The sequence below is a fragment of the Rutidosis leptorrhynchoides genome, chromosome 2 (genome assembly GCF_046630445.1).
Source record: "Rutidosis leptorrhynchoides isolate AG116_Rl617_1_P2 chromosome 2, CSIRO_AGI_Rlap_v1, whole genome shotgun sequence".
In the NCBI taxonomy this organism is placed as follows: Eukaryota; Viridiplantae; Streptophyta; class Magnoliopsida; order Asterales; family Asteraceae; genus Rutidosis; species Rutidosis leptorrhynchoides.
This window is the reverse complement of record NC_092334.1, coordinates 469,132,477-469,146,592: the sequence shown is the minus strand read 5'-3', so window position 1 is coordinate 469,146,592 and position 14,116 is coordinate 469,132,477. Positions and strand designations below refer to the sequence as shown.

Sequence of the window (14,116 nt, the reverse complement as noted above, 5' to 3'; positions counted from 1 at the left end):
TTTGTATATGGTGTTAATGTAATGGTTCTCAATAGTTTTAAGGGGAATTTTTTCACACGTATTGGTCTATTGTTTTGGTTTCATTTTTTGGCCTCATATAAAAAATGGGGATGATTAATCATTTTAAAATGATTCATGATTCTTTTGTATTGGGGGATGATTCTCACACACACTTTTTTGATCCTCACACACCTATTTTAACCTTTTACTCTTCTAATAATTCTCAATTAGTGTGTGAGAATAAAAAAAGTGTGTGTGAGAATCATCCCCTTTTGTATTATTCTTCGTTTTCCGAAATTAAAAATCTAATATTTAAAGAAGGATCGGTCTAATTTGGACCATGTCTACTATTTTATTCTAAAAATCAAACAGACAAGAATCTTTTACTGCTACCTTTTTTTTTTTTTCTTTAATCAAATTATACTTCTTGTCTGAATTCCATAGATCCACATTACCACTCTCTAATCACAATCCCTAAGTGAATCCTAATTAACATAACCTAATCAAAAAACCAACTAGTCATGGCCGCCTTACCTCACCCACTTCACTCCCTAACTCACACTTTCAAAACACCAAATCCACGATCAAACAAAATCAAACCCTCAAACAAATTCACTACATCAGCCACTTTAAATTCATACAACCCAATCATCGGTAGAAAACTAATTGCCGCAGTAATAGGCGGCGGTCCAGCTGGATCGTCGGCCGCAGAAGCATTAGCTTCAGGTGGGGTTGAAACATTTCTTTTTGAGCGTAACCCCACCGGCGCTAAACCATGCGGTGGAGCGATCCCGCTCTGTATGCTCGACGAGTTCTCAATACCACTAGAACTCGTCGACCGAAAAGTAACCCAAATGAAAATCATATCACCTTCAAATCTCACTGTTGACTTTGGGAAAACTCTCAAGTCCCATGAGTACATCTCTATGGTGCGCCGTGAAGTACTAGATTCCTACTTAAGATCTAGAGCAGAATCTAAAGGGGTAACACTTGTCAAATCACTTGTTACCAAACTTGATGTACCCACTTCACCTAACCAACCTTACATCATCCAATATACGGTTGGAAACAAGATTAAATACTTGCCTGTTGACGTGATTGTTGGCGCAGATGGCGCCAACAGTCGCGTCGCAAAAGCAATTGACGCTGGCGATTACGCCTGCGCGATAGCTTTTCAGGAGCGAATAAAGCTTCCGGATGACAAAATGGAATATTACAAAAACCTCGCCGAGATGTACGTAGGAAATGACGTCTCGCCCGACTTTTACGCTTGGGTTTTCCCCAAGTGTGACCACGTCGCGGTTGGTACCGGGACGGTTTGCTCTAAGTCGAAAATCAAGCAATACCAACAAGGGATCCGGTCGCGGGTCCTACCAAAAATAGCGGGTGGGAAAGTTATTAAAGTGGAGGCCCACCCGATACCGGAGCACCCACGACCAGTTCGAGTCCGTGGCCGGGTGGCTTTAGTAGGGGACGCGGCTGGGTACGTCACAAAATGCTCAGGCGAAGGGATTTATTTTGCGGCAAAAAGTGGTAGAATGTGCGGTGAAGCGATTGTGAAAGCGTCTGAGGGTGGTTATAGGATGATCGATGAGCGGGATTTGAAACGCGAGTATTTGAAACAATGGGATTCTCAGTATATAACAACTTTTAGATTTTTGGACTTGTTGCAACATGTATTTTATGGGAGTAATGCTGCAAGGGAAGCATTGGTGGAGCTTTGTGGAGATGAGTATGTACAAAGAATGACATTTGAAAGTTATTTGTATAAGAAGTTAGCGAATGGAGATCGATGGGAGGATTTTAAGATGGTTTCGAGTACGATTGGGAGTTTGATTAGGTGTAAAATTGTTGGAAAAGAAATGGAGTCGTTTGATCCAAATGTTCTTGCTAAATTGGTATGATTAGTTTTGTTTCGATTTCAGTATGTGTAACATCGTTACATAGAAATGATTGAATAATTGTTTTGAGTTAAATCAATTTCTTGACTATTGACCTTCTTAACTGCTACGAAAACAGCTAATTTGCTACGGAGTACATTATAAATGCTTTGAAGAAAGAATGGATCCATAAATATCTAAAGTGGTGTTTTTGAACTTGTACCATATCATTGAAATTGAACTTTATTTGCTAGTACAGTATACAAATCACCTCTGATAATTTATAAAACATGGAAGTTATCTAAGTCATCTGTAGCAGGGCGTTTTACTTGTTAGTGTCCGAACGTACCATAACATCATAACCTTTCTAATGGGGTGTCTTTCGGTCACAAAAAGCAGGACGTGCTTGAAAACGGGCATCAATGGAGCGTTCAAGGTATTATTTTAACAAGAAAGCAACATGTATTTTAACCCAACATGAAACATTATTCGTGTTAAATTAAATTGATTTGTTGTGGCTACCTCCACAATCTTCCCAATATACCTCTTTCTTCCAAGATCTATCACTCACTATAGAAACGTAAAGCTTGAATTCTCATTAAACAAAGGCTGCCTGCTTATATACAGCAAGGGATACAACAGACCTATCGATAAACTAGGAAGTAAGATAAAACAGACTATCCTATTTTACAGTAATTTACATTTGACTCTGTATGGTACATGTATATCGACAGATACAAATTACATTGACATATAAACTGTACAGGTAACATAATATAGTTATATTGTCTTATATCCCCCCTCAGTCGAAGCGTTCGACTCCCGAAGGCATAGACTGTGTCTGAATTCTTCAAATAGAACACGTGGTAGACCCTTGGTGAATATGTCTGCAATCTGGAATCTAGTTGGTACGTGCAAAACCCGAACATGACCTTGTGCCACCTTTTCCCGGACGAAATGGATATCTAGTTCAATATGTTTTATGCGTTGGTGTTGACGGGATTGCCAGACAAATAAATTGCACTTACATTATCACAATAAACGAGGGTTGCTTTAGCAAGTGGTTTGTGTAACTCGAGAAGCAGATTACGCAACCAACATGTTTCGGAGACGACATTTGCAACTTCCCTATATTCAGCTTCGGCACTTGAACGTGAAACAGTTTGTTGTCGTTTCGAAGACCATGAAATTAAGTTGTCGCCTAAATAAACACAATACCCGGATGTGGATCGTCGGGTATCGTGTGACAACCCGAAAATTTTCGACTAAATTTAAACTTTAATCTTTATATATTCCCGACACGATAAGCAAAGTTTGTAAGTTGAATCTCAAGAATCTTAAACTGTGTTCATACATTCATTTAACCTCGACCAAATTCTAACGATTCACGAACCATTAAATGAACGTATATAATTATGTATGTATATGTGTATATATATTATAACTTGAAAACGTTAATAAAATATTAGACGTATAATACTTTTCGTAAACGTATTTGTTTCAAAATATATTAGCGGTGGAATTAGAAGATATATCAAATGATTGAATTATTAGATACATTGAATGGTGATTACAAGTCCCTATTGAGAAGTTCACTTTGATTTAGGAAACCTTTCCATTTTAACGATATTCAGAAAATAATGATAAAGTGATTTTCAAGTAAGGACAATGTGTCCATTAACGAGAGTTAGTCAAAAGGTTAGTGAGATTCTTGTTTAATTTTCAAGAGCATGATTTACAATAATTGACTCATGTCTTTTGATAAGTTAATCTTTTAGTTTTCATAGTATTTTATGATATAAATGAAACCTCTAATGAATTTGAATATATACATAAGTCGGAATGTTGTTTGTTAGAACTAATAACCTACAACGTGTACTAAGACATGTTTATGTATATTAGGTATATATGATTTTAGATTAAATAGGTAAACGATAGCAACACTCGATTATTGATGAGATTAATAACTGGACATGCTAACTAATACGTTAAGAAGTTAAAGTAAACACTAGTAATACTAAACTATATTTATTAAAGTTTAGAAAACGTTGTATAGTACAATATTTTCTATTATGAAAACGATTATACTCTGAAATATAAACATCGTTTGAAAGACTAAATAATAAAAATTCATAATATAGATAAGTTACGTTTCTGAAATATTTTACAAAATGATAGAATATAATATTTTACTCATAAAACGTTTTAATTTAAAATAATATTATTAAATGTATTTTGTTGAACAACGAGACTTTAATTTATAACAGCAAATGACCACAACCCTCGATTATGTAAGTTACATTGTTTGTAAAATAAGTTATCAATGATTAAGTCTAAATTTTGTTAATGGTATATATCACTAAATGTAAAGGGCTAGTTTTCTAAGTGTACGAGAATGCGTTCGAGAAACCGGAACCTGGACATGAGTCGTGTGACAACGTCCGTGGCATTTGAGTAAAAATTACATTTTTTTTACCATAAACGTAAATATAATATAATATATAGATAATTATATAAATTAAATATAATATATATATATATATATATATATATATATATATATATATATATATATATATATATATATATATATATATATATATATATATATATATATATAATAAAAGTGTCGGTAAAGGAGATTGGTCGATGGAGTGCTGGAGAAAGTCCTCATCGCATGGGACTCACCACTCAAAGCCATGCGATCGCATGGTGAGGGGAAGTGTGCACATCCTTTAAATTAAGCTCGTACGCTGGTAACAACACACACATATACATCGAGCATATTACTCCCTCTGCTCTTATTATTATTATTATTATTATTATTATTATTATTATTATTATTATTATTATTATTATTATTATTATTATTTATATTATTATTATTATTATTATTATTATTAACCATATGATTATTATTAGTAGTATTAGGAGTAAATATTATTAGTATTATACATATAATACTACGACGAGGTTCCGCTCGCGTGATTTCAAAATAAGTTTTCGAGTAGGATAGTGCTAAGGAAATTATGAGTTATAGTTATGGAGGTGATGGGTATGATTTATGGGTATGCTCGCGAGATCAATTCAGTGTTTATCATCTCCGTTGCGTCTACGTACCTTTCCTGCAATATTGAATCTCAATATTGATACGTGAGCACTCATAACTTAACTTTTATATATTAATAGTGTATCCCTGACTAGTGCTCGAGTATATAGGATTATGCATGCTTGTATTTTTGATATTGTCTTTAGTTAGGTTATGTTGAATCCTGAATTAGTTATATACGCGGTTGAGATAAGGTATAAGATATGCATGTCATTGGAAAGCTAGCGAAAAATTAAGAACTTTTCCTTTAGATATCGAATGGTTTCGATGAACAGATTTGGAGTTATAGTCAATTGAAATTTAGTATTATTATTAAAAATGATTATTATCATCGTCGTTATTATCGTCGTTCTAGTTTTATCTTATTATTATCATTATCAATAAAAAGAATTATCATTAAAAATTGTTATTTTTATTATTATTACTATCGTTATTATCGTTAAAGTTATAATAATAATAATTATTATTATTATTATTATTATTATTATTATTATTATTATTATTATTATTATTATTATTATTATCATCATTATTAATATATATATATATATATATATATATATATATATATATATATATATATATCACTATTTAAAAATATTTATTGTTATTGTTATTATTATTATTATTATTATCATTAAAATAGTTATTAGTATTATTAATAATATCATAGTAATTATCATTATTAGTATTATTGTAATTAAAACTAATATTAGTAACACCTAATTCTTTTGAGTACTATTATTATTAGTATTATGAACACGATATATAAGACGATTAAAAGCTATTAAACGAAACGATTAGGAAATAATGAGTATGAGTATCATGATGAAATTAAAATACTATAAGATATTGATTTTGATAAAATTATCATTTTTATTATTTTTATCATCACTATTATTATAAAAAGTATCGTTAGTATTAAAACTATCATTTTAACAAAAATTATCAATTTAATAGAAATGTCAGTCTTATTATAAAATATCATTATTATTATCATTTTAAATAGAATTATTATTTTAATGTTAATATTAAAAAGTATCGTAAATATTAAAGTTATCATAATTAGAATTATCATTTTATCATAATATCATTTTTAGTAATAAAAAATATTGATATTTTTATTAATAGAATAATAATAATTATTATTACAAAATAATACAACTTTTACTTACTTTATTATAGATATTACTTTATCAACTAAATATGTGATACAAACATATTTTACTACGTGTAATAAAATTACTATAATAATACCTATCATATTATCTTTATGATATTAAATGAACTTTATAAATTTTATTAATTAAGATATATAAAAGTATATTTTTTTATAAAGTTTTATTTATTAATAAATGAATTATAATATTTACTCTAATAAATCTTTTAAAAATATTTAAAAATATAAAACGACGATATTTAAACTATATAATAATCATGTATAAATTTTGGAAATCATTTTGAGTCAAATTGACTTTTGTTGACTTTTGTATATTAGTCTCGAGCATTAGGATTGTGGTACACTATGACTTGACCTAATTTGTTAAGACAAATATTGACCAACATATAAATATATATAATTAATTTAGGTTCGTGAATCCGAGACCAACCTTGCACTTGTTCAATGATGTTATATGTATTTTTACTACGAAATACAATATGGTGAGTTTCATTTGCCTTTTTACCCTTTATATTTTTGGGCTGAGAATACATGCGCAATTTTTATAAATGTTTTACGAAATAGACACAAGTAATTGAAACTACATTATATGAGTGAATGATCGAAGCCGAATATGCCCTTTTTTGCTTGGTAACCTAAGAATTAGTAAACCGATATACTAATTGACGAGAATCCTAAAGATAGATCTATTGGGCCTAACGAACCCCATCCATGGTTGTGGATGCTTTAGTACTTCGATGTTGTTTTATCATGTCCGATGGATGTCCCGGAATGATAGGGGATATTCTTATATGCATCTTGTTAATGTCGGTTACCAGGTGTCCACCATATGAATGATTTTTGTCTCTATGCATGGGACGTATATTTATGAGAACAGGAAATGAAATTCTTGTGGTCTATTAAAATGATGAAAATGATCGATTATGATAAACTAATGAACTCACCAACCTTTTGGTTGACACTTTAAAGCATGTTTATTCTCAGGTATTAAAGAAATCTTCCGCTGTGCTTTTGCTCATTTTAAAGATATTACTTGGAGTCTTTCATGGCATATTTTGAAGAACGTTGCATTTGAGTCATTGAGTTCATCAAAGATTATTATTAAGTCAATTTATAGTTGGATAGTGGATATTATGAAATGGTATGCATGCCTGTCAATTTTCGATGTAAAGAAAGTTTGTCTTTTAAAAACGAATGCAATGTTTGTAAAATGTATCATATAGATGTCAAGTACCTCGCGATGTAATCAACTATTGTGAATCATTTATAATGTATATAAATGGGTCCTTTTAGTTGGTATCAGAGCGGTGGTCTTAGCGAACCAGGTCTGCATTAGTGTGTCTAACTGATAAGTCGTTAGAATGCATTAGTGAGTCTGGACTTCGACCGTGTCTGCATGTCAAAAGTTTTGATTATCATTTTTAGTCGGAAATCATCTGCTTATCATCCTTAGGAAATTATCTGCTTATCATTGTTAGTCTAGACACGTCTTGCTACATTAATTGCATGAGTAGTGTATAGACGAAATTCATATCTTAGCGTATCTGCTAAATCATATCTTATCGTATCTGTTACTTTAAACTTTGCCTGACATATCCCGCAAATTCCTCCATAATCTACGAAATCTTTTGATCTATATATATAGATATCCTATGTAAATAGAATACCACCCGATAACCGGAAAAATTATTTTATATCGAAAAATCCTTTATTCAATTGTACGAAATGGAATTCGTCGTTAGTTCAAGTCACTCGGATTCCGAAATGGAATCTCACTCAAACTCCGAAAGCAGTGTGACCGGAATGGATCAACCAATCAGCCATCATCTATTCTGGATGGATTGGGGATGGGTTCGTAGCCTCCTCAATCATTGGAGACAAGAAGAAGGTGATCCCTTCCATCCACCACATTGCCCTCTTGACGAAGAACCTGAAGCACTTACCGGCGAACCTGTCCGAAACACCATTTTCTCTCTCATTTCCAGAGTATCTCGTCACGATTATATACTACATCAAATTCTAGATTTTATTTATTCGCTCTTCCGAACCGACAATCACCCCGGTGTAATAGAATAAGTCAACGAGCTTCGCGCTCGGGTAGTGGCTTTGGAGGATATGGTGCAAAGATTACGAACACCAGCATCAGTATCAGCAGTGTAACCAGTACCACCATCATCAACGCCAACAGTACCATTACCACCTCTAACCACAACCGTGACGTAAACCTCAAACTTCACAATCTGTCCCACGAGCATCAACGTCATACGCACCATAGATACCAAGGAGTACCAACAACTATAACACCCAGCCAAATTACCATCTGACAGCGTGTTAATCCAGGTACCACAGTTAACAGTTACGCCCTCTATATGAGACGTTTAAAGCAATCGCATTTAATTTTATTAAAATTTAACTTTCAAAAGCATAAGTCAATAATCCCAAAATAGAAACACTGTTGTGATCGTAACCACAAGCCAACAGTATTTAAACAGTATAAAAGTTTTAAATGTGAAAGTAAATAATGTTCTTTAAAATCAAATGCTAACTCCACGGCCAGTCATGCAGCAAACACAGCGGAAGCATACCTCTTAAGGACCTGAGAATAAAATCACGCAAAAACATGTCAACAAATAATATTGGTGAATCTACAGGTTTAAAAGTATAACAGTATCTGAAAAGTAGTTATCAGAAAAATAGTTTAATTTCCTTGACCACGAGATTTTACAAGTACAACACAAAGTCGTAAAACGTTTGCATAATATGAGCACCTGAACACTAGCAATCACCCGAGTATAGAAGCCACTATACCCGCCTTGTGACGACCCGGAAATTTCCGACCAAATTTAAACTTTAATCTTTATATATTTCCGACACGATAAGCAAAGTTTGTTAAGTTAAACCTCAAGGATTTCAAACTATGTTCATACATTCATTTAACCCCAACCAAACTCCAATGATTCACGAACCACTAAATGAACGGACATGATTAAATATGTATATGTATATATGTTATAACTTGAAAACATTAACATAGTATTAGATACATAATACTTTACATGAACGTATTTGTTTCAAAATATATTTAAAATAATTATCGACGGAATTAACAGATAATATCAAATGATCGAATTATCAGATACATTGAATTATAATTACGAGTCTTTGTTGAGAGGTCCACATTGATTTGAGAAATCGTCCATTTTAACGATATTCAGAATAAATGGTAAAGTCATTTACAGGTAAGAACAAAAGTGTCAATTAACGGGAATTAGACAAGAATTAGTGGAGATTCCTATTTGAATTTCAATTCCTGCTTTACAACATTTTTCCTCGTGATTTTAATAGGATAACTATTTTGACTTTCATCTTAAAGTATATAAATAACTTAGACAATTGGATATCGACATTTTACATTAAGATGATTTCATACGTTCATCTAACCTTTGGACTTTATAGCACGTGTCACCAACAAATGTTAGTTCAAAAACTTGAAACCTATTAAGAGTATATTTAATCTTACTTTTCTAAAACGTTTTACGATATAACAATTATTACCTCTTTAGTAAAATGATTCTTAAATATATTCAATTTTGGAAAAACAAAGTTTTCTTATTTATTTAATATTGTTTCAACTTACAAAAACAGTTTGGTTTAAAAAGAACTTTATCATTAAAACATTTTATAAGATAATTTGTTCATAAGTTTTAAAGAACTTAATTAAGGCTTTGTATTATAAATTACATATATGTATATGTATATGTATATATATATATATATATATATATATATATATATATATATTGATAACGTAAACGTGTTACGACATAATACTTTCTATTACTTAGACGATTTTGAAATGAACTTTGAAAAAAATTAGTTTTGAAAAAATAAACGTTATATTATTAAATAGATATTTCAATTATATATAAGATATACAAAATTATATTTTTAAATAAGAATATATATATATATATATATATATATATATATATATATATATATATATATATATATATATATATATATATATATATATATATATATATATATATATATATATATATATATATATATAGATTTTACAAATGCTTTAATTTAAACATAAAACGTTTCAGTATTATTAAACGTATTTTAATAAACAATGAGACATTGATTTATAGAAGCAAATGACCACCACACTCAAATAAAGAAGTTATACTTTGGGTAATATAAATTATAGATGATTAAGTCTAATTATTTATAATAGGTACACGTTGCGTAACATAAAGAGCTAGTTTTCTAAGCGTACGAATATGCGTTCGAAAAACCGGAACTAGGACATAAGTCGAGTGACAACGTACGAGTAATTAGAACTAAAATTATAGGTTAACTATGCACGTAAATTTAATATAATATATAATTAATTATATAAATTAAATATATTATATATTAAATAAATATATAAACCGTCGGCAGCCTTGAAATCATTGGGAATGAGCTGGACAGGGGAACTCCGCACTCGCGGAGCATATGGGCACAAAACTTCCGCACTCGCTGAGGTGTCAGTTTCAGGATTTGTGTATAAAGCTCACATTTTTCTGCCGAACCATTCCATCCCTCAATCTATCTCTCGATATATATATATATATATATATATATATATATATATATATATATATATATATATATATATATATTATAAAGATTAATATTATTATTATTAATCTTATTATTATTAGTATTAGTATTATTATTATTACATAAAATATTAAGACGAGGTCATGAGCGAGCTATTTCAAAACTGGTTTTCGAGTAGGATAGGGCTAAGGAAATTATGAGTTATAACTATAGAGGTGATGGGTAATGTTCGGGGGTATGCTTGTAGGGTCAACCTAGTGTTTATCATCCTCGTTGCGTCTACGTACCTTTCCTGCAATATTGAATCTCAATATTGATACGTGAGCACTCATAACTTAACTTTTATATATTATTAGTGTATCCCTGACTAGTGCTTGAGTATATAGGATTATGCATGCTTGTATTTTTGATATTGTCGTTAGATAGGTTATGTTGAATCCTGAATTAGTTACATATGCGGTTGAGATAAGGTATAAGATATGCATGTCATTGTAAAGCTAGCGAAAAATTAAGAACTTTTCATTTAGATGTCCAATGGTTTCGATGAACGGATTAGAAGTTATAGTCAATTGAATTTTTGTATTATTATTAAAAATGATTAGTATTATCGTCGTTATTATCGTCGTTCTAGTTTTTATCTAATTATTATTATTAATATTATTATTATTATTATTATTATTACGATTATTATCATTATCATTATCCATAAAATGTATTATCATTAAAAATTGTTATTTTATTATTATTACTATCGTTATTATAGTTAAAGTTATAATTAGTATTATCATTAATATTATCGTAATATTTATTACCATTAGTATTATTATAACTAGAAACTAATATTAGTAACACCTAATTATTATAATTACTATTATTATCATTAACACGAACGAGATATAAAAGACGATTAAAAGCCATTAAATGAATCGATTAAGAAATAATGTGTATGAGTATCATGATGAAATTAAAATATTGTAAGATATTGATTAGATAAAATTATCGTTCTTATTATTTTTTTTCATTATTATTATTATTAAAAGTATCGTTAGTATTAAAACTATCATTTTAACAAAAATTATCATTTTATTAGAAATGTCATTGTTATTATAAAATATCATTATTATTACTATTTTAAATAAAATTATTGTTTTTAAAGTTAATATTAAAAAGTATCGTAAATATTAAAGTTATCATAATTAGAATTATCATTTTATCATAATATCTTTTTTTAATAAATATAAATATTGATATTTTTATTAATATAATAATAATAATCATTATTACAAAATAATACAACTTTTACTTATTATTATTATCAAGGTTATTTTATCAAATAAATATAATATAAATACCTTAATAGAATCTATCATAATATTTTTATAATATTAAATGAACTTTATAAATTTTACTACTTAAGATATATAAAAGTATATTTTATTTATTAATAAATGAATTATATTATTTACTCTATTAAATCTTTTAAAAATATTTAAAAATATAAAATGACGATATTTAAACTATATAATAATCATGTATAAATTTTGGAAATCATTTTGAGTCAAATTGACTTTTGTTGACTTTTGCATATTAGTCTCGAGCATTAGGATTGTGATACACTACGACTTGACCTAAATTGTTAGACAAATATTGACCAACATATAAATATATATAATTAATATAGGTTCGTGAATCCGAGGCCAACCTTGCACTTGTTCAATGACGTTATATGTATTTTTACTACGAAATACAGTATGGTGAGTTTCATTTACCTTTTTACCCTTTATATTTTTGGGCTGAGAATACATGCGCAATTTTTATAAATGTTATACGAAATAGACACAAGTAATCGAAACTACATTATATGGTTGAATGATCGAAGCCGAATATGCCCCTTTTTGCTTGATGGCCTAAGAATTAGTAAACCGATCTACTAATTGACGCGAATCCTAAAGATAGATCTATTGGGCCTAACAAACCCCATCCAAAGTACCGGATGCTTTAGTACTTCGAATTCATTTTTTTATCATGTCCGATGGATTTCTCGGAATGATAGGGGATATTCTTATATGCATCTTGTTAATGTCGGTTATCAGGTGTTCAATCCATATGATTGATTTTTTCTCTATGCATGGGACGTATATTTATGAGAACTGAAAATGAAATTCTTGTGGTCTATTAAAATGATGGAAATGAATGATTATGATAAACTAATGAACTCACCAACCTTTTGATTGACACTTTAAAGCATGTTTATTCTGAGTATAAAAGAAATCTTCCGCTGTGCATTAGCTCATTTTAAAGATATTACTTGGAATCATTAATGGCATATTTCAAAAGACGTTGCATTCAAGTCGTTGAGTTCAGTAAAGATTATGATTAAGTAAATGATAAATTAGATCATTTATAGATGGATATTTCGAAATGGTATGCATGCTTGTCAACTTTCGATGTAATGAAATATTGTCTTTTAAAACGAATGCAATGTTTGTAAAATGTATCATATAGAGGTCAAATACCTCGCGATGTAATCATATGTTATTGTATTCGTTCTTATGGATTAGGACGGGTCTTTACATGTGGTATCAGAGCGCTGGTCTTAGCGAACCAGGTCTGCATTAGTGTGTCTAACTGATAAGTCGTTAGGATATATTAGTGAGTCTGGACTTCGACCGTGTCTGCATGTCAAAAATTTCGCTTATCATTTCTAGTCAGAAATCATCTGCTTATCATCCTTAGGAAATTACCTGCTTATCATTATTAGTCTAGACATGTCTTGCTACATAAATTACATGAGTAGCGTATAGACAAAAATTCATATCTTAGCGTATCTGCTAAATCATATCTTATCGTATCTGTTACTTTAAACTTTGCTTGATATATATTCTGTAAATTTCTCCGTAATCTACAAAATCTTTTGATCTAAATATATAGATATCCTATGTAAATAGAATACCACCCAATAGCCGAAAAATCATTTTTATATCGAAAAATCCTTTATTCTGTGACAACCCAGAAATTTCCAACCAAATTTAAACTTTAATCTTATTATGTTTCCGACACGATAAGCAATATTTGTTAAGTTAAATTTCAAGAATTTTAAACTATGTTCATACATTCATTCAACCTCGATCAAATTTCAATGATTCACGAACCATTAAATGAACATATATGAATAGATAGGTTTATGTAAATATTATAACTTGAAAACGTCAACAAAGTATTAAACGTATAATACTTTACATAAATGTAATCGTTTCAAAATATATATTCAAATAGTTATTGATGGAATTAGAAGATGTTATCAAATGAGTGAATTAACAGTTACATTGA

General features: G+C 29.6%; 1 protein-coding gene across 1 annotated transcript; it reads left to right on the top strand.

Annotated features, from left to right (window-relative positions):
• The first annotated feature begins 521 nt into the window (after nt 1-521).
• On the top strand, nt 522-1,965 carry LOC139892577 (uncharacterized). The gene has a single exon (XM_071875689.1). It carries the CDS (start codon nt 522-524, stop codon nt 1,902-1,904), a length of 1,383 nt encoding a protein of 460 aa, XP_071731790.1. The 3' UTR covers nt 1,905-1,965.
• The last annotated feature ends 12,151 nt before the right edge of the window (nt 1,966-14,116 follow it).